The 21,636-nt window shown below is 50.4% G+C and overlaps 1 protein-coding gene across 3 annotated transcripts in view; it reads left to right on the plus strand.

Annotated features, from left to right (window-relative positions):
* LOC138579573 (embryonic polyadenylate-binding protein-like) overlaps positions 1-21,636 on the plus strand; it is a 1,702,133-nt gene that overhangs the window by 1,259,405 nt on the left and 421,092 nt on the right. For all 3 annotated transcript variants that reach the window (XM_069649846.1, XM_069649847.1, XM_069649845.1), the window contains exon 11: positions 17,806-17,931. In XM_069649846.1, the coding sequence (XP_069505947.1) occupies positions 17,806-17,931 (126 nt within the window). The remainder of the gene's footprint in view (positions 1-17,805; positions 17,932-21,636) is intronic.

Consider the following 21,636-nt stretch of genomic DNA (forward strand, 5'->3'; position numbering starts at 1 on the left):
CACTGCTACCACTCTGACATAATAGCACAGGCTTGTACCAAAGGTAAAACTTGTATTGCCACCTGTAGTCTTAATTGTGTGTAGTGGTCCCTAAGGGCACTGCACAGCATTCTGCCTAACAAGGACCAAAGGAGTCGAGCAGAAAATCAAGATGGAAGAACCCTCCTCAGTTTCCCTCTGTCCTTTCTGGTTACTCTAAACCCTTCAAGCCTGCATCTTGAAAAGAGCCTTTGGTATGCAGCTTCCTGGTGTGAGGCTGGCCTTTATCATGTGCCTTTTTGAAGTATCATTCCCAGGAGATATCCTGGTTAGAGGTTATGTGCCTGAAGGGAGGTGTTACCCATCCTCCAAGAGAATCAAGAAAGGTAGCCGTCCTGCCTTTTCTCACTCGCTCTATTGAAGAGGCAGGCTAGCCATGAATCCACGTAGCCTTTTGTAAGGAAAGCATGGTATCAAACTGGAATGAACTGGTAGGGGATATTTATGTATGCTTTTCACAACTTCTGCTCCACTGTGTTATTCACAAACGACCTCATGAGAGCTTAATCCTGATTCTGCTTGCTTGCCCAACGTCGGCAAGGCAGACGTACTATCCCCGCCTATCAGGTTGCATTCAGACCCCACCTTCTGACAAAGCATCAGCAGAGCACACCACATCCATGTTCTATGAACTAGGCAGCCTGGCTTCTGAGATTATAGTTCTGTCATTGACACCTGCCCCAGCTATGCATGGAAATACTATACAAGGCAGGAATACCAAACACAAGACCCTGCTACTTCAATATATCTAAAATACTATTGACTACTTGCCTGCACATATTGTTACCTACCTGCTTTATCTCATCGACTAAGTTTACATTTCGCTTAAAGTACATTTAACTGCCACTCACAACAAAAGGTGTCACAATGGAAGGTACTGACAGTCAAGACTTTTATTGAAGGGGTGCAGTACTCTTCAGTCCTCTTTCTTCCATCCTGTATAGGCTCCCCTCACGTGGGAAGGTAACGGAACCTTTTTCCATCACAAAACGACATTTCCTCTTTAAATATACTGGCGGACTGCCCCAGGAGCATGGGCTCCATTAGCCCCGCCTACCAGCGCCACACCCCAGTCCCCTTTTCTGCATCGTTCAGAACAGACTGCTCAACCAGCGCTTCTCAGTGAGGCCTAGCCTCGAAATTTCACACACTTTTCCGGGAATCCTATCTTTTCTTACTCTTACGTCCCAGCCCCTTTCCTACATACTGTATGGGAGTCCCTCGCTAGAAACGGGAGACAAAACCTTTTACTCTGGGGGGGAAAAAAAACCTTCTGCTAAAAATTTAGAGACGTGTGGGGGTGCAGCCCTGGGAGCATGCCCTCCCCTGACTCTGCCCACCGGTGCCACTCCCCAGTCCTTTTCCGCGTTGACCGGAAAAAGGCCGCTCCTGGGTTTGGCTTTGGGCATGTAATACCACGCACTCTTCCCCAGATATTTCTTCTATCTGTCTTATTTTTGTCATCAGTTCAGCGCCACGCTCTTCCCCGGTGCATATCGACTTCAGCGGGAGTCAGCAGGTGTCCAGCCTGCGAGGGGCTCTTTCCTGCGTCTGACCCCCCACGCTCTTTGCCTTGGGCCCGACCATGGCTGGGAAGGTTGTACCGCGTGCAACGCACTGACTCCACGCGCACTGAAGAACAGGCTAGCTAGGTGGAGGGAGCTCTTCAAAAGGTCGTCTCCAGAGGACTTGAAGAACTTCGTCAGACAGAGATCGAGGCCCAAGCTAGGGCCGCTGTTTTCCTTTTCACCCTGGAAGGGCGAGTCCTTCCCAAGGAAGCGCCTGAATGGGAGGTACCTCTCTGGTTCTCGCACAGCACGCAAGTACTGAGGATAGTCCAGCTACCGGCCTTACGACTGATGTGTCAATCGATCCTTCCGGAAGCAATGCTGGTGGACCACAACCTTCTTTTACCGGGTGTACACCCGAGGGGTAACGCCCTAGTACCAGCCTAATTTCTGAGGCGGCGCCTGCACGCAGCACTACCGGAGACTCCTCAGCCTGAGGTGCAGGGTAGGTCTCATGCTCCACCGCCAAGAGTCTTGGAGGAGGCTGGGCCCAGGGAGCCAAGCACCACGACTGTGGCACGCAGCTCGACAAAATGGCCAGTGTGCCAGACAACATGGCCGCTCGTCCAGTGCCATTCCTAAGAACGGATCAGGTGGGTGGACACGTTTCAAGGTGGGACTAGTGTCAGCCAGGTACGTCATTTACAGTTTATCCATCAGCAGGGCAGGTTCCCCCTGCAACCGAGACCGAATATGCTCTGCCCCCATAGCCTCCAGCCACTCCGTCAATATCACCTGCCACCTCTTCAGACAGGTTCTTCGAAAGGTTCCTGGCGCTGATGCAAACACCTCAGATGAGGGCCATCCTGTGGGATGCAGTCAGGGACTCGCTCACTCCACTGGCACCCTTAGTCCTTCCGTCCTATGGCTCTAATGCCACAGACCCCAGCGTAGCCCCCGCTGCCCCTGCCGGCTCGTTCGATTCCGACTCCCCTGCCTCCCACAGTACAGGCGGTTCCACATCAGCCTCCGCAGCAGCCTCTGGCTCTGGTCTCCACATGGCAGCCCAAGACACCCAGCACTCCTCCACCAGCTCCAGACCAGCCAGACACTCTGCTGGACACAGACGAGGAGGACCATGACACCCCATTGTCAGCTAAGGCCTTCCACGACCGGCTTGCAGGTTTGGTGGAATATTTGGGCCGTCCTCAACCAGAGGTCGAGCAGCCCGAGGAGGGGTTCTTGGCAGAAGACCTCACCCTAAGACCCCACCCTAAGACCCCCTACCAGAACGGTTATCCCGATACCAAAACAGGTCAGCCCAACCTGTCAATCGGCGCTTCGATGCCAAGTATGGACAGATGGAGGGGGAACCACATTTGTCGGTGTACCCTCAACTGCACTCTTCGGTGATTGCTGCAGCGTCACTATACTCTAAGCCTCAGTCGTCCTCGGCAAAAAGGAGATTATCTTAGCAGCATACAGGAAGAAGCTGTACTTCAACACTTCACTGCACTTGCGTCAATCCAACGCGGATGCCATGCTGGCAGCCGTTAACCAGAGGCTTTGGCGGGAAATAGCGGACTTCCTTCCAGAACTTCCGGGGCAAAGCCAGGCGCGCTTCATGGCGGGATAGGAGCAGCCAAGCTGGTAGTGCAGGACATCCTGGAGTCCACTGTGGCCCACATAAATACCTCTGGCCGGGCCATATGCATTGCCACGGACATGAGAAGGACTGCCTGGATTCGGCTACTAAGTTCAACCCTAATGTCCATTAATGCATATTGGGGCTTCCGTTTGAGGGTAGTGACCTCTTCACTCTACCACCGATGAGGAATTAGATGAAAAGAACAGCTTGCGAACTGCAAAGTCTTTACCCTGAGGCATACACCCAGTTGCATCAATGCTCCAATAGGGGCAGGCCTTCTGTAACGCTCACCTGATTCCCGTAGAGGCGCCGGTCTTGACTGGGCGTATACCGTATCTTCAAAGGTGATGTGTAACACACGGCTGGCTCTTTGGGCTGGACCTCTGTGCACTGTATGTCTGACTCGAAGGGTAAGATGTCTGCAGATAGAAAATATGGGATTAAGGAACTGGGTTATTGAATGTCTCTCTTCTTCCCTTTCTCTTCTCCTGTAGAACCCCAAAGGTTAACGCTCTCACCTTAGGTAAGTGAACGCCGTGCTCTCCATCTGCCTCGGGGCAGGGTGCTGTAACCAGTTTCTTCACTGGATAAGGGGAGCAGGCCTCTTGACTTCAGAGGACTGCTGTCTTTAGTAGTAATGTTTCTTGTTTTGCCGGGTTCCGGCGATGGCGGATGACGGGCTGAAGTGAGTTGAAGATGGAGCCCGTGTGATGAATAGAAGCGCCTGGAAGCATGTAAGTAAGCGCTTGTTGCCTGCTTCACGATGCGCTCTAACTGTCTTTTTATTTTGCAGGTACAAGTTCGGAGCGGCTGCAGGGTGCCGGAATACCCACTGGGTTAGATGTGGAAAGGAGTAATGGCACGTGAGTATTAAAGTTCCCCAATGTCTTTAAACGCACCTTGTTTTGTCTTTCAGATGCGGGATGCAGCGCCGAAGGCCTCCGGAGCGTGCGAAGAGTTGGTAAGCTTTTGTCTTTCAGATGCCGGAATGCAGCGCGAGGCGTTGGTGACAGCCGATGGACCAGGTAAGTGAAGAGCTGTCACTGAAGACCGTAATGCTAACCTGTTCTTTCTTGTCTTTATAGGTGTTGCTGAAGACTGGATTCAGGATGGTAAGCCTTTTTCCTTAGGCCCAGGATCAGATGCAGAAGACACGATGAGCGTTCTGCTGCAGAGGATGCAGAATAACGCAAAGCAAGATTCATCCATCGGGTGTGGTTTAAATAGCCTCCTGTAGTGCTTAGGTGTCTCCTTCCACAGCCACGCCTAGGTAAGATAAGAGTTCCTGCTTTCCAGAAGAGTTCCAGTGTTCTGAATCTAGGGAGTGGCTCCTGCCCCACCCAACAGGAAAAGTAGTTCCAAACAGAAGAGGATCAGAGGCTCAACTGGCAGGCAAGTAAGCAGCATGGTCTGCTACAGGTAAGTCCACCCACGCATTATGAGCCCGGCGCTTCCAGCGCTGGGACTGGGCATATTTATGAGCCTGGTGCCACTGGCGCCAGGACTGGGTCCAAAAGGTCCCAATTGGGACTGGTTGGCACTCGGAACCTGGGTTATGGATCTGCTTCCAAGGGAGTTGGGAAAACCCTGACATTTTGGAAGCAGAGATCATGACACCTTCCGCGGGTTCCGGGGCTTCCAAGAACAGATTGAGGCAGCCTGACCGCTCTCCGAGTCAGCACCGGCACAAACAGCTAAAGGGGGGGCGGCAAGGGCTTTTTCCAGTCCCACCTCTGCAGCAGCAGCCTCAGAGGGAAAGAAATCATGACGCTTCCCTTCGGGTCTGTCTCCCCAGTGGGGTGCAGGCTTGCCTTTAACCTGCAATTTTGGTACCAGAACTTTTCAGACCCCTGAATCCTCTCTGGGTACCGCCTACCGGTTCCTCCCCTCCACTCCCACATATTGGGACGACATGCTGCTCATGCGCCCTCATACCCTCGGGTCTGGTGGGCAATACAAATGAACAAACTAAACTCTGTTGGCAGAGATTTGGTCGCTCGTCGAGAGTCAGGCAGTGGAAGATGTTCCAGTCTCCTAGAGAGGATTGGGCATCTATTACAGGTTTATCACAATTCAAAAGAAGAACCAGGCACGCCTGAGTTGTGCTGGACCTATCCACCCTCCATCTCACCCACCCTCTTCAAAAATTCAAGATGGTTACGCCAGCACTTATTGCGATGACTCTGGGCAGGGGAGATTGGATGAGCTCCCTGGATCTGAAGGATGCGTATCTACACACCCCGATTTGGCAACCACACCGCTCCTTCCTGTGCTGCAGGATCGTGGGCTGCCATTTCCAATACAAGGTGCTACCCTTTGGCCTCAACTCAGCACCCAGGGTATTTACCAGGCTCATGAATGCAGTGGAAGCCCTCCTCAGGGCCACCACGTCTAGCTGTACCTGGATGGCCTGCTCGTCATGGCAAGATTTCCAGAGGCAGTTATCCACACGTCCTCCGCACTTATGAACACACTCCACGACTTGGGGTTTACTATCAACCTCAAGAAGTCTCAGCTGCAGCCTACGCAGAGCCTGACCTTCCTGGGCCTCATCTGGGACACAAGCTTGGAGAAAGGCTTTCCCTCGGCGGACAAGGTCATGCCCATCAAGAGAGCCACTGCTTACTTCCTTACCACAGCAGTGACCTCGGCGCCTGGTGGTACCATCACTTATTAGGCATCATGGCAGCGGTCCTACGAGACTCAGCATGAGGAGATTACCGCTGCACTTCTCAGCCTCATAAAATCAGGAGAAGGGCTCCCTAGCGGAGCCAGTCAGCATCCCTCCTTCGCTGCACTCGGACCTCACTTGGTGGTCCTGGGACTGCAACAAGCGGGAGGGCAAGCCCTTCCGTCAGCCGGCCCCGCAGGTCACAATCAGGAGTCTCTTATCAACTGGCTGGAGCTGAAGGCAATCTGGCTAGCTCTCAAAGCTTTCATTCTGCTAATTGGGGGCAAGACCGTCCTTATCCAGACCGACACCTCCACCAGCATGTACTATGTCAACAAGCAGGGGGCACACCAGGTCCCCGCCACTGTCCATCCTAGTGGTCAGCATGTGGGAATGGGCCCTGTAGAACAAAATCTACCTCACGGCTGTCCAACTCCCGGGGTAGTCCAACCTGGAAGCGGACAGGCTCAGCAGGCTGGGAGCAGACCATTACGAATGGCAGATGCACTTTGATGGCATGACAGCGTATGCTTTCCCTCCCACACCCCTGGACCACAGGGTTATCTGCAAGATAAAGGAATCTTGTCTCCTCAGCGTCATTCTGATAGCTCCATGGTGGCTGACGAGACTGTGGTTCTTAAAACTTGTCAGCCTCGCGGACAGACCACTCATTCACCTTCCGAGGGGCGCGGGCCATATCCTGGCAGAGCAGGGGGGCAGGATCATCCACCCCATCCCACAGAAGTGAGCCCTCGCAGCGTGGTTCCTGATCATGTCAAGCTCAGACACCCGAGTCTATCACAGGCTAACCTTGAAATCATTCAGGGCACCAGGAGCCATTGAGTAAATGGACCAGGTTCTGTCATTGGGGGGACTCTAAGGAGATCAACCCCCTTACGTGCACGCTGGATGATGTGCGCTCTTTCTCGGCACACCTTGCACACTCGGGCGTCCAGGTGGACACATGCCACACCTATCTGGCAGGCATAGGGGCCTACAGAAATTCAGATGAGAGGTAGTCTTCTCTTCCAACCCAATTGTCAGGAGACATTTGGTGGGCCTTTCCAGGCTATACCAGCCCATCAAAAAGCCACACCCCGTGTGGGACCTCAATATGGTGTTGGGCGCCTTGGTGCACAAGACTTTCGAGCCAGTGGCGTCCGCAGAGATCAGGCTGGTCACCATTAAAACAGCTTTGTTAGTGGGGCTCGCCTCTGCTCGCAGTCAGCTAGATCCAGGCTCTGGTGGCCTCAGAACCCTATACCACTTTTCACAGGGATATGGTGGTCCTGCAACACCCGAGTTTTTACTTAAGTTACCCTCTGCTTTCCATCTAAACGAGGATATAGTCTTAACTCGGTTTTTTTGCTGACCCCAAGGATGAGGCTCAGAGTCTTGCACTGTCTGGATGTCAGAAATGCTCTGATATTCTATCTGGACAGGACCAAGGGCTTCTGCAAGTCGGACGCACTGTTTGTCACCTTTGAGGGCTCCAGGCCTGGGTATCGGGCATCCAAGGCCTCTATTGCACGGTGAAGGGTTTCGCCCATCAAGGAGGCCTTCGAGGGGCAGCACAAGCCGCTGTCGGCTAACATGCACACCCTCTGCATTCCAGCGGCAGGTCATCAGCAGGGCGGCCACCAGGGCCACCCCTTTGGCTTTCTGTAAGCATTACTGTTCGGACACTGGCGGTAAATCAGACGATGGCCTTTGGACAGGTGGTTCTAAGGAACTGATTTGCTTAAGGAGGGTCTCCTCTCCACCCTAGGGCTACATTCAGTTGCAATCGCCCATACAGTATGGAGGAAAGGTAAAGGGACGTAAGAGTAATTAAGTTACTCCACCGTAGTGACTAACATACTCTTAGTCCATAGTCCCCTTTTCTCCATACGTCCCACCATCCCCCCCGCCCCTAATACTGGTGTCATTAGGCAATGTTCAATATTGAGGCGTCAGTGGGGTCTGAGGTGGTGCCGGTGGTCAGTCAGCGGATCGCGTGCTCCCAGGGCTGCGCCCCGCGTGCCTCTAAATATAAAGGGAATGTTTTTTTTTTCTGGTGAAAAAGGTTGTCTCCCGTCCCTAGCGAGGGACGCCCGTACAGTATGGAGGAAAGGGGACTATGGACTAAGAGTAAGTTGGTCACTACTTTGAGTAACTATTCATTTTTCTATTACAGATTTGGGAACGTTGTCCACCGGTGCCCTAGTTTGTCCCCGGTGCATGTCGGCTCAGACACTTTAGCAGGCGCCCATCGTGCACAGGTTCCTTCCCTTCAGCAGATCACCACACACTGTCTCCGATGCCTTGGTGAGGACCACGGATGGGGACGGATACTCTGTGTGCGACTCCCTCCCACCTAGGTCGCTTAAACACAGACTTGAGCTTTGGAGGGAATTGTTCAACAGGAAGACACAGAAGGTAGGTGCGTTATTTTCCAAAGCACCCCGCAGAGGCGACGGAAGGAGCTCCCCGAAGCAGGAGTTCTGGCAGAGGTCCTGAGCATCCGGGCAGAGGCAAGGTCTGGCACCCCTTTCAGAAGGGTGTGGATGTTTTGGCCAAAAAGGGCTGGCTCAAGCCCCACTCCACGCAACCCATCAACAAAAAGCTGGATGCGAGGTTCAGACAAGCCGATGAGGCAGCATACTGCTCTCCACGCACCCGCAGCCTCATTAGTTTTTCCTGCAGCATCCATGTATGGCAAGCCCCAGGCTTCCACATCTAGTACCGCCACGGCACCCCTCCTGAACAAGGAAGAAAAGACTCTTGTAATCCGGCAAGAAGGTTTACTCAAATGTCGGGCTACACCTCAGGCAGGCATACGCAGACTCCATACTCGCTGCAACAAACTAGCACCTGTGGCGGGAAGATTGCAGACTTCTGACAACCTTAAGGACAAGCAAGCCTCTTTCAAACTCTGGCCTAGCTGAGGTGAAACTCGTGGCTCGGGACATTATGGAGTCTTCTGTAGGCCACATCGACACGGGTAACGGAACAATCGGTCTGGCAACAGACGTGAGGCGCACAACCTGGCTGAGAGCTACCAGGTTCAACCCAGATGTGCAGGATAGAATCCCTTACCTTCCGTTTGAGGGAGTGAGCTCTTGCACTCCTCTACTGACGAGGAGCTCGATAAGGAGAGCAGCTCTCAGACAGCAAAGGCTCTGGCCATTCTTAAAAAAATGGCAGCAAAACTTTTCTCACAGACAGTCCCACTCAGATAAGGGACGTTCATTTGGCAGCTTCTACGGGTTCCAGGACCACAAAGCCAGACAGCCGGTCAGGTCTCCCAGTCAGCACGGGAGAAAACACCACAAAGCATCAAATAAGGGGTTCTTCCAGTGCCCCTCCTCTTAATCAGCCCCTGACCAGAAGAAACAATTACATTTTGTTTCAGGTCCACCGCACCCCAGCTGGAGGCAGGCTGCCCCTGCAGTCACTCTTGGTGGGCGAAGTTCGCGGAAGCGTGGATATCTCTGTGGTGTCCTGGGGCTTCCAGCTACTTCTTCCTTCTCCCCCTCCGAGTTCCCCTCCCACAGATCAGCACACAATCACTCCTCTCTGAGATTCGCTCCCTTGTAGAGGGCAAAGCAGTACAGCAGGTCCCCCATCCCAGCAGGGGCAGGGCTTTTACTCCTGCATCTTCGCTATCCAGAAGAGAACCAGACGGGCCTGTAAGCGGTGTTGGATCTGTTGTCCCTGAATCTTTACCTACCCCATGCAGAGGTTCAAGATGACGCCAGTGCTCCCTGCCGAGACACTGTGCCGGGGAGACTGGTGTGTTCCCTGGACCTGAAGGACGCATATCTCCATGTTCCCATTGTGCAGCCTCACTGGGCCTTCAGGTTCCGGGGCATGGGCCTGCACTTCCAGTACAAGGTACTGCCTTTTGGGTTAAATTCAGCTTAGAGTGTTCACAAGTCTCATGAATGCAGTGGCAGCTCTCCTCAGGTCAGAGGGGCTGCACGTCGACCCGTAACTCGTTGACTGGCTAGTCAGGGCTACTTCTCCGGAGCAAGTCCGAGACTCAGCGGACCTGCTCATCTCTATCCTATTGCACCTGGGATTTTCAATACACTACCAAAAGTCTTGGCTCACCCCTACAAACACTAGTGTTTCTGGGCTTGTTGTGGAACACACAGCAGCAGAAGGTTTTCCCCACGGTAGACAAGGTGGCATCAATCCTATCGCCAGTCTCCCATTTCTGCAGCAGGTCAGTCACCACAGCCTGGTGGTATCAACACCTTCTGGGCATGCTAGCAGCATGTCTCCTTGCGGTCCCGCACACCAGGCTCTGCATGAGGAGGCTCAAATTGCATTTAGCAGATTCTTGGGATCAGGAATCGGGCCATCAGGGGGCTGCAGTCTCCATCCCACAACATCTGGACCATGACCTCAGATAGTGGCAACAGGAAGATAACATTCTGGTGGGCAGACCGTTCCATCCGCCCCCCATAGAGTACACCATTACCACAGATTCCTCAATCCATGGGTGGGGAGCCACCCTGGGAACTCACCAGTGCATGTCCTCTGGACCTCGATCGACTGACAATATCACATCAACTGGCTGGAACTTATGGCTATACAGTTGGCACTCCGGTCCTTTCTACCAACCATCAAAGTCAGGTCGGTGTGAATCCAGACAGACTCTCTAGGGGACGCACTCCAGATACCCTGGGTTGCGATGTGAGCATATGCATTCCCACCCACACTGCTTGTGTCTAAGCTAGTGAGCAAGATCAGGAACTCCAGGATCATCCTCATGGCACCTTGCTGGCTGGCGCGGCCCTGGTTCTCGGCCCTGAGACAGATGTCACTTCAGCAGGAGATGATACTCCCCTGTCCCCCCCCCCATAACCCCCCGAAACCACCCTCAGGGAGGACCCTTTACTAAAAGCAGGGAGGTGCAGTGCTACACCCCTCTCCGGAGAGGCTAGCCCTAGTGGCCTGGTTCCTGAGCAGCTAAAGCTCCAGCGCCTTCAGTTGTCGAGCGACAATCTGTAGATCATTCAAAGTGCCAGGAGTCAGGTTACGCGCAAGCAGTACAAAAGTAAATGGACGAGATTCTGCTTTTGGACTAAGGGACATGGCGTGAACCCTCTGACATGCACCATCAGCAAAGTTTTATCATTCTCGGCATATCTCGCCAGGTCTGGTGTCCAGGTCGATACCTGCAGAACATACCTGGCCACTATTGGTGCGTGCGGGAACTTCGACTCTCTGATCCTGTCTTCGGCCAGTCCCGTAGTAAAGAGACACCTGACCAGGCTTTACCCCCTGGTCAAACACCCGCTTCCCATTATGGACCTAAATGTAGTACTAAGTGCTGTAGCACACATGGCCATAGCAGACATTAAGTTTGTTACTCTGAAGACAGCCCTTCTGGTTGGTCTTAAGTCAGCTCGCAGAGTGAGTGATATCTAGGCGTTGGTCACCTCAGAGCCATAGATCTCACGAAGACATGGTTGTGCTCTGCACTTACCCCAAGTTTCCTCCTTAGGTGTATCATCCTTCCATATCAACGAGGAGATTGTGCTCCCCACATTCTTCCCGACCCCAAGGAAGATGCAGAGAAAACGCTCCCCCTGCCTGGATGTCAGAAGAGCGTTGAAATTCTATCTGGACAGAACGAAGGGCATCAACAAGATGGACGCACTGTTTAGAACATTTTGAGGGTGTAGGCTTGGCAACAAGCCTCCAAGGCATCCATAGCTCGATGGATGACGGCAGCGATCCAGGAGGCATACAAGGTGCAACGTAAGGATCCACTGCAGGGCATGCATGCAGTAAGATCAAAGGCCACTGCAGTAGTGTTCCAGCGCCACGCTTTGGCTTTTTGCAAGCACTACTGCTTGGGTACCAGTACCAAAGCTGATGAAGCATTCTGCCAAGCAGGGCTGCGTGATCTATTTGCCTAGAGGTTCAGGCTCTCCTCCCCAGGGCGTTGTCAGTTGTAATCGCCCATACAGGATGGAGAAAAGGGGATGGGACGTAGAGTTATTACTCACGGGAGTGACTAACGTACTCCTAGTCCATGGTCACCTTTTCTCCATACGTCCCACCATCCATCGCCCTATAATAAGACCATTGGGATTGTTAAAGCGTAATGCAGCCGATGCATCAAAAGGGGGACTGAGGTGTGGCTCCGGTGGGCGGAGTAAAGCGAGCCTGTGTCCCCACATGGCAGTAAATTTAAAGGGGAAATATCTTGTTCTGGTGAAAAAAGGTTCCCGTCCCTCGTGAGGGATGCCCATACAGGATGGAGGAAAGGGAACTATGGACTAGGAGTAAGTTAGTCACTCCGGTGAGTAACACTTAATACTCATACGTCCTGTCCCCTTTCCTCCATACTGTATCCCTCGCTAGGGATGGGAGACAGAACCTTTTTCACCCGAGAAATCATCTTCCCCTTTAAATTTAGATATGCACAGGGTGTGGCCCTGGGAGCATGCACTCCCCTGACTCCACCCACAGATGCCACACCCCAGTCCTCTTTTCCATGTCGACGGTAATGGACCGCGGTCACCAAAGCTCCTGGGTTAGGCCTCCGGCCTAGTAATTCTAAACGCTCTTCCCCAGAGAAGTACTTTAGTCGAGCCCACGCGAAGTCTAACCTTTCTGGGCCTCATTTGGAATACAAGCTCAGAGGATTTTCCCTTCAGTGGACAAGATCACAGCCATCAAGAGGGTCATGAGTCATTTTCTCAGCAGAGCTGTGACCTTGGCATGGTGTTACCAGCACCTCTTGGGCATTATGGCGGCATGTCTCCTCGCAGTGCCGCATACAAGGTTCAAAATGAGCAGTCTGCAGTTGCACTTTGCACCCTCCTGGAGTCAGGAGAAGTGTTCCCAGGCGGAGCTGGTTAGCATCCCACATCTCCATCCAGCAGGACCTAGTCTGCTGGAGCATGGACAGCAACTTGGTGATAGGCAGACTCTCTTGTCACCCAGCACCTCAGGTCACCATTACCTTGGACTCCTCCCTAAAGTGATGGGGTACTACCTTTGGCAGCTACAGTGTCCATGGGCTATGGTCCTGTCAGGAGCAGGAAGCCCACATCAACTGATTCGAGTTGATGGCCATCTGGCTTCCTCTCAAAGCCTTGCTCCCGATGATCAGCGGCAGGGCTGTTCTCATTCAGACAGCTCCACCAGCATGTATTACATCAACAAGCAGGGTGGCACCAAGTCTCCTCTCCCTCTGCACTCTGCCAGTCAACATTTGAGAGTGGGCTCTGGAAAACAGCATGCACCTGACAGCAATCCTCCTCCCGGGAGAGTCCAACCTAGAGGCGGACAGGCTCAGCAGACTGGGTGCGGACAACTACGAATGAAAGTTGAATTAACAGGTCCTTCAGGGGATCTTTGACAGTTGGGGGTCATCCTCAGGTGGATCTCTTCTCTGCCTGGTACAACAGGAGATGCCCCCAGTTTGCGTCCTGGCAGGGACAGGGCAGGGGCTCTCTGGGCGACGCGATGCAGATCCAGGGGAACGACATCGACGTGTATGCCTTTGCTCCAACATCCCCTGGTCCCCAGGGTAATCTGAGAGATCTGGGAGGCACGGCACCTCCAGGTCATCTTGATAGCTCTGTGGTGGCCAGCAAGGCCATGGTTCTCAGAACTACTCAGCCTGTCGGATCAGGCCGTGGTGCACCTTCCACTGGGCCCAGCACACCACCTCTGTCAGCAGGGAGGCACAGTCATCCTCCCTGCCCCCCAGAAGTTATCCATTGCAGCGTGGTTCCTGAACAGGTCACACTGCGGCAACTGCATCTGTCACAAGCTAACCTAGACATTATACAGGGGCTAGGAGCGATGCTACCAGGCGCTAGTACAAAAGCGAGTGGACTAGGTTTTGTCACTGGGCGGAATCGAAGGAGGTTCTTCCGCTGACCTGCATCCTAGATGACATACTTTCCTTCTCTGTGCACCTCGCACACTCGGGGGTGCAGGTAGACACATACCGCACCTATCTGACGGCCGTTGGAGCTTACAGGAACTCAGAGTAGGAGGTGTTTTCTTCCTCTAATCTGGTGGTTGATAGACACTTGGCGGGCATAATCAGGCTCTACCCACCTATCAAGAAGCCACACCCGTTGTGTGACCTCAATGTGATATTTGGCTTATGCGCCAGGGCGCCCGTCGAACTTATGGAGTCCGCGGACATCAGGCTAGTCACCATTAAGGCTGCCCTCCTGGTGGGCCTTACCTCGGCACGCCGGATCATTGAAATCCTGGCGCTGGTGGCTTCAGAGCCTGACACAACTTTTCATAAGGACAAGGTGGTGCTTAGGCCTCAGCACGCATTTTTACCCAAGGCTGTCTCCTCTTCATCTAGATGAGGAGAGAGTGTGGATCCCAAGGATGTTGCTTAGAGGGTATTGCACTGTCTGCACGTCAGGCATGCATTGAGATAATACCTGGACAGGACCAAGAGCTTCAGCAAATCGGATGCACTTTTTGTCACCTTTTGAGGCATGTGGGGGAGTGTCTAAGCCTGGCTCTCAAGCCTCCAAAGCTGCCATAGCAAGGTGAATGGTTACAGCCATCAAGGAGGCCTACGAGGGCCAGCATAAACCTCTTCCAGCAAATATGCATGCTCGCGCAGTCTGAGCTAAACCCACGTCGGTTGCTTTCCAGAGGCACGTCCTGTGGCAGGTTATCAGCAAGTTGGCTACGTGGGCTACGCCCTCTGCCTTCTGCAAGCATTACTGCTCTGATGCGGGTTCCAGGTCGGAAGCAGCATTTGGTCAGACAGTGTTAAGGAACTTGTATTCTTAAGAGAGCACCTCTCCACCCTGGGGCTACATTCAGTAGTACTCGCCCATACAGTATGGAGGAAAGGGGATGGGACGTAGGAGTAATTAGAAGTTACTCACCATCGTGACTAAGGTACTCCTAATCCCCTTTGCACCCTCCTGGAGTCAGGAGAAGTGTTAATATTGTTGATGCGTCAAAGGGGGTGAGGAGTGGCGCCAGTGGGCGGAGTCAGGGGAGCGCATGCTCGCACTGCCGCCCCTGTACGCATCTAAATTTAAAGGGAATATGATTTTTCTGATGAAAAAGGTTCAGTCTCCGTTCCTAGCGAAGGACGCCCATACAGTATGGAGGAAAGGGGACTATGGACTAGGAGTAAGTTAGTCACTACAATGAGTAACTTATAATTTTACCCACCAGTTGCACCTCCCAACCGGCCCCCACTACCATCATTGGGTTGGGACCTAAATGTGATCTTTTATAGGTTGGTGGTACTCATGTTTGAGCCTATGCACAAAACTTATCGACAGGAGCTCAGAAACAAGATGACCTTCCTCATTACCATAATGTCTATCAGGAGTGTAAGCGAACTACAGGCGCTCGATAGATGGACAATTCATCACTATTTACGAACGAAGTGTTTTTTAGAACATATCCACGGTTCTCACCCAAATACATTTCAAAGTTTCTTGTTAGCCAATCTATGGAATTGCCAGTCTTCTTGAATCCAGAGAGCAGGAGGGAGAAATCACTGCACATATTCGATGTTCAGGGAGCACTAACATTCTAGCTAAATAAAACGAAAGTACTGTCCAAGATAAGCCGGTGTCTTTCGCAATGGGAAGAGATGCAACTGTTTCACAAACCACTTCCTTTCCCTCATGAGGCTCACACCACATGGAGCACTAGACCAATGCTAGCCTTAGTTTTAAACTTTGTATTAGATGCTCTCTGCAAAGAAAACATGGAGTTCAGTTCACACAACCCTATTGTGTAGATGCATAAGCAAGGGAAGAGTCACAGGTGGCCCAAGCAATAATGAACTAAGGTTTTCAATTGTTACTTTAGCTCACATGCCACCATCAACAGTTACTGCTAGCATGTCTATGCAAATTGTGAATCTAAGCATATTTGCAAGCATTACTTAACCAGTTACCTTCATTAATTTGGCTTGTATCTTCTTAGTCACTTGTGCACTTCCAGTCTTCCGATGTGGTAGCTAAAATTAAGGGTTTTTTTGTAAAATGTTTTAACATTGAACCAACCCCTACACGGTGGCCCATGCAAAGAGTAACTCTAGCAGATAATACAACCCACAGAAAGACTATTACAGTTTTAGGGGGTAGATCTGTCTTCGGCTGGGGCCTCCCTCTGGAACAGCCTCCCTGCCACTCTAAAACTTGAGGAGAACCATCTCCGGTTCCGAAAGCACCTCAAAACCTTCCTCTTTGCTTCTGCCTTCTCCTCCCCTCTCCCCTGTTGATTCTGCTCTCCCTCGGCACCATGCACCGGGCCACCCTCTGTCCTCTGGGCCCACGTACCTGCTCATCTTGCCACCCTCACGCACTGCCTCCGGGCCACCCCCTGCACTTGGGTCTGTATGTGACCCACACAGCCCTCCCCTTTTCTTCCAGCACTTTCAGACCTACACGGCCTGCTGCCATAAACCCAGCACTTGCCACTTGCTGGCTGCACTCCCATTGTTGGTTGCCTTTTTATTTATTATTTTATTATTTTTTTCCTTCTCGCTCCGCACTCTCCTTTTGTTCCCCCTTCCATGCAATTCTCCCCCTTCTCCCTCTACCCTGCACTTGCACGTTCTCAATGTCACTGGGCCTAGTAACATCGTTGTTTTTGTTCTCCCCTGTTCCCTTTCCCTGCCTGGTCACGCTCTGAAACACTTGTGTATGAGCGCGATAGAAATAAAATACCAATCAATCCTCGCCATATTTACCACTATGCTATCAAAAACCCTAGAAGTACTGAAATGTGCATGGGGAGAGACTCTGCTGCGAAAACTGACTTTGGGATCGGTCTTCCACAGCGCTATGGTTCTCCGAATAAAGGATTTCTAACATGACCTGTCTCAAACTGTAGTTCTGTTTTTTTTAATTTATTTTTTTACATGACACCGGATTCAAGTTCCAAATGACTTTGAACAGTTGTGCCACAAGCCCTTGACATCCTCCTGCAAGATCCTACAGACATGCCCCTTCCTACCAAAGTGATGTCCTTTTGTCCAGATGTTTTCTCACTTGGCAGCAAACCCTTCTAAATTGGTTTTCAAAAAGAGTTGCCTTCTCCATAGAGCTTAACTACCACCAAGCGTTCTCAATCTTAATCAAGAGATGACACCACCACGAGAAGTGATAGTTGGGAATATTTCTTACATGCATTTGTCCAGAACTCATGTATATAATGTGGCAAAATCTGTGACTGGGGAAAGAAATGCTTGGAACACTGCAAGATAATGCATTCCATCCATGGTCCTTATCCTGTTAATGGCGATGATGGGGAGCGTTCTGTTTTGTGGGTGGTTCTAATTAGTGAGTTGTGCTTGTTCGTACAGGATTGAATAGCCCCATCTTCTATGCTGTATGTCATATATTAAATCCATTTCGTATAGGCAGATTCGGCGACACCCGTTTTTACGACTGGTGTTTTGCTGCGGGAGTTTTTATGAAAAACTGACTTTTTAAAAAATATATTTCTGGGGCATCCACCACCACGCCCCCCTTCAATTTAATATTTTGTATTACCCTGTCCCCAAATCCTTTATTTCCCCCCCCTCCCAAAGTTTGATGCAGTTTTTCGTAAAATCTCCCACAGCAAAACACCCGTCATAAAAACGGATGTCGGCGAAAGGACGCCATATCGATTTACTCAAGCCTCAGAGACACTCAACCATAACCTTTTGCTTTGGGACTTGTCACAGCTAGTGAAGGAGAACATTGGATGGTTTTCCATGAATTGTTGCATCAGAAAACAATGGAATGAAAATCTTCTTTGCAAATAAGTGTAGAAACACACACACAGTGAATGAAAATGTGAGATTAATGAGGTCAAATGCATTACACATTGGTAATAGTGTCATGTGTGCTCGTTAAAGATACATGACCATTTATTATAAGAATATACACATTAAACGTTCCTAAGTTTTATACTTTGTTAATTTTTTTCAGCCCAGTACCATACAGCTACTCCTGTCATGAGGGCGCAAGCGCCAAGGCGGCTTCCTTCTAATATTAGCACTATGCGGCAGGCATCAACACAAGTCCCTCTGGTCTCAGCACAGACTCAACGAATGGGTGAGTTATTTGTGAAATAGGTCAAATGAATTTGAAACCGTATGTGGGTTGGCTGTTCGGCATTCATAAAATTAGGGCTCTTCTCGCCGTGCCAATATATTTCTGCTTCCAGAGGGACAGTTACCCATGCCTTTCATTAATCCGCTGCCACTTGCTGTCTCTCCTGGTGACCTGACAGTGATGTGTGGTCAGCCACCACCCAACTACACTCACGCCAAGGATTTATAGGCTATCCATGGCAAACACTTGTGTATAGGCGCGTTATAAATGTCATATCATACTTTAAACTGGGCTGCAAACAGATGATCTTCTGCATCCAATGTGTTTGGTCAAGTCATTCAAGCATTTGATATATATATCAACCAGTCAAGCTATTCAGCAAGCAAGCATGTACAGGGAGATAGCTGTGGTCTATGACAAGGGCAGGAAGGTCACAACCCACTAAATCAAAACAACTATCTCCAATCATCAATCAGGCCATTGACTATGAAGGACACAGTTTACATGAAAGAAAGCATTCTGTCTGGCTTGGCTTTCAGAAGCTAACCACTTCCCTAAAGTTATTGTTCCTCCTTCGCTTCCTTCTACGTGCAAGTATATTGCAATGAAATTCTGCCTCACTGGAAGGACCAAAAAGACAATCAAGGAGGCAAAATAACCATGTTCAAGTCTTCATGCAATTAAATAATCAATGTACTCCTGTTAGGGAGAATTCTCTGTTTAGGCTGAATTTCCTAACCTAGTGAGTCCCCCAGCAGCTTTGCTGGATTTCTGGAGTTTGTTTTTTTCTCCTGCCAAGAGTGAGACTCTCTTCCTCACACTCTTGGACATGATTTGAGGGGTTCCTTTGACTGTTAATGTGTTTTATAGGCTATGGGGTTGTTTACTCCATAGGGTCTCATGTGTTTTACTATGTGTGTTACACAGCACCCTCAGTGCAGTGACACAGGGGTGTCATAGTGACACCCCACCATGGACTCCATACCCTGGGACTGACTGTCTCCCAGGGCATGTAAAGTCACCATTGGCTTTACTAGTCCCAAATTATGAACAGAAACCAGTACAAACCATCATATTGTGGATGTACTGGTCGTGGCAATTTGATTGCCCCGGGTTCTGTTATTCGAGGGGGCACGTCTCCGTCCCCCTTGGTCGAGTTTTGGCTGGTGGCAGTGGATACTACTTTTTATATTCGACCGCAAATATATCTACATGGGATTTTCCTTGTTCGAGGCTACCAACTTTAATTATTTAATTCCTATAGCCTCGAACATACCGCCGGGTTATTTATTTAATATTAATTCACCGGTTGGTGTTTTTTGGCAGAACTCGATTCTAAAATGGCGTTTGTGTTCTCTTCTGCGACTCCAACCCAAGTCGAGCCCTTTGTTCCACTTTTTGGCGGGCTTCTCCACAGAAGCCTCCAAATGTGGTGCCACTCTGGGTACCACAGGGGTGTGGGAGGGGGTTTAGGCACCCTGGACTGAGTTGCCTTGGCAACTCAAGTGGCACTCTTGTGTGATTGGCCCAACCACTTAGCATGTTTGACAGCTAGGCTGAATGAATGGGGGTTTCTTGCATAAAAGCAGGGCTTTTGGGACTGGAACTTCAGAAGTCGCCACAGGACCTGAAAATCCGAAGAGGGAGAAGCTGAGCCGACCTGCAACGACGACACCACCGGTGGAGCCCTGCTGAACCGTCTCACCACTTCCCGACGACAGAGGAGATCCTCTTGTCGTAGAGCCTCTTCCCCTTGAGCTGGTGGGGACAACCAGTTTGCTTCCCTTTTTGCCTACCAGGACGTCTAGTGGTCGAATTGCCCGTGCCAAGCACCCCGGCAACCGGATAGCCACTTACCACTTTACCGCGAATAAAAGGACCGCTCCTTTGAATCGAGAAACTCTGCGGCTGGTTTCTTTCCTGGCAGCACAACAACCTCCTGCTTTCCTCCCCGACGAGATCTTCTCTTCTGCCGGACGAAGCACCGACTTGCAACCGCTGCCAGGAACAACTGCCCCCGCTGGAGTGTTCTCACCATTTCAAGGTACTGTGTCCACATGGCCTCCCTTTCTATAGATTGCTACAAGGTGACAGTAAATCCTTAACCTTCTAGACTGGGCTGGTCTTGTGACCATCTAACTGGTCCCTTTCTTTTGGTCCAACTCCTTTCTGAACCTTTTCGAGACTCTTGTGCACTTTTCAACCGTGTGACCTTGGACACATTTCGTTCTGATCCTCTAAAAGTGGATCCGGCTTTCTGGAACTCTAACTTCACGGTTTTATTCTGCCTTCCTCTCTTGCTGTGTTCTTTCGAAAGTGTTGGGATCTGTTTCAATTTATGCTCTGCCTTTCTCTCCCTTTTAACTGAATTATTAGAGTGCCATCTGTGTTAAGCGCTCACCGCTGTCTGAAAATAAGTGGTGCTTTACTTAAGACTTGTCTAATATTCTTTTAAGGGAGTGTATATACTTGAGTGACTGTGTTTTTGAACTTGCTTGTTATTAGTGCCAGTGTGTTTTTATAGATGTGTTTTTAAATAATTATATATCTTTTACACCAAAGCTCTGGTCAGTGTTTGCTTGTTCTACTGTATTTACCTGCCCTATTGTGTATGCTCTGTATACTGCCTAACTCTTCTTGAGAGAAGTCTGACTGCTCAGCCATAGCTACCAGGTACATCTGGGTGGTGCAGACTGCTACCAATTGGGTTTACTGCTAACTCCTGTAGTCTTAACTTTTTGCGGTGGTCCCTAAGGGAACTGCACAGGTTTCTGCCTAACAACTCCCAGGTTTTTTTCATAACTTTTCAGAAGTTAACCCCATCTCGAGAGGAATGCATATTTGCAATGCAAAGCAATCAACTTGGGCCAACATGCACCATCAGCACATTGCTTGCAACCAGCACAAACATGTCACTGACGCTACACCTTGAAAAAAACTCAGACCCCAACATGCCCTCCAGCTACTGCCCTGTATCCTTTATGCAATCCCTAGCAAATAAACTGAAACAATGGTCACTGTACCACTCTTTTCATTTGGTATCTAACTTCATGCTGAGGGATTTGAAGTCCATCCGCTGCTGAGTTGTAGAAATCTCCATATTGAACCTAAGGGAGGACTTTCTCAATTCCAGGACCATGTGCCCTCTCTGATCCCTTTGGATACCAGTAACCACACTATACTCTTCAATGGCCTGGCAATGTATCGTTGAAGGCAAAACTCCCCGATACCGGCGTCCGAAGGATTAAAACAGCAGATCTAAAAACGAAAGAAAAACAAGACAAAATAAATAGAAAAATCTGGTTGACCAGTATTCCCAAGTGGCAAACCAACAATTCATGGGGATAGTCTGGCAGAATAAATCACAGGCCCCTAGGAATATGACAAGAATTATGTTTTGAAACAGAAGACGACACGCATTCTGGGCCAAATACAGAAGTTTTACTAAGCTTCTGTTTTTAGAGAAACTGCTCTAGGCTGTTTGCTGGTCCTGAAGAAAGCAGCTAGGCTGTAGCATAACCCACTGAAACTGATAGACCGACTATTAGTGTTCAGGCTGATTTCCCTGAACCCTAAGGACACTCACTCACTGAGAAATCTGCAATTTGAATACACTAAAGAGGGAGTTATGAAATTGCAGAACTCTCCCAATTGTTTGGGTTTTTAGAAAAGCAATAAGTAGTGAGCAAGATTTGGGGTCATCCT

This window comes from Ambystoma mexicanum, chromosome 3p (genome assembly GCF_040938575.1).
Source record: "Ambystoma mexicanum isolate Mex_15411 chromosome 3p, UKY_AmexF1_1, whole genome shotgun sequence".
Taxonomy (NCBI): Eukaryota; Metazoa; Chordata; class Amphibia; order Caudata; family Ambystomatidae; genus Ambystoma; species Ambystoma mexicanum.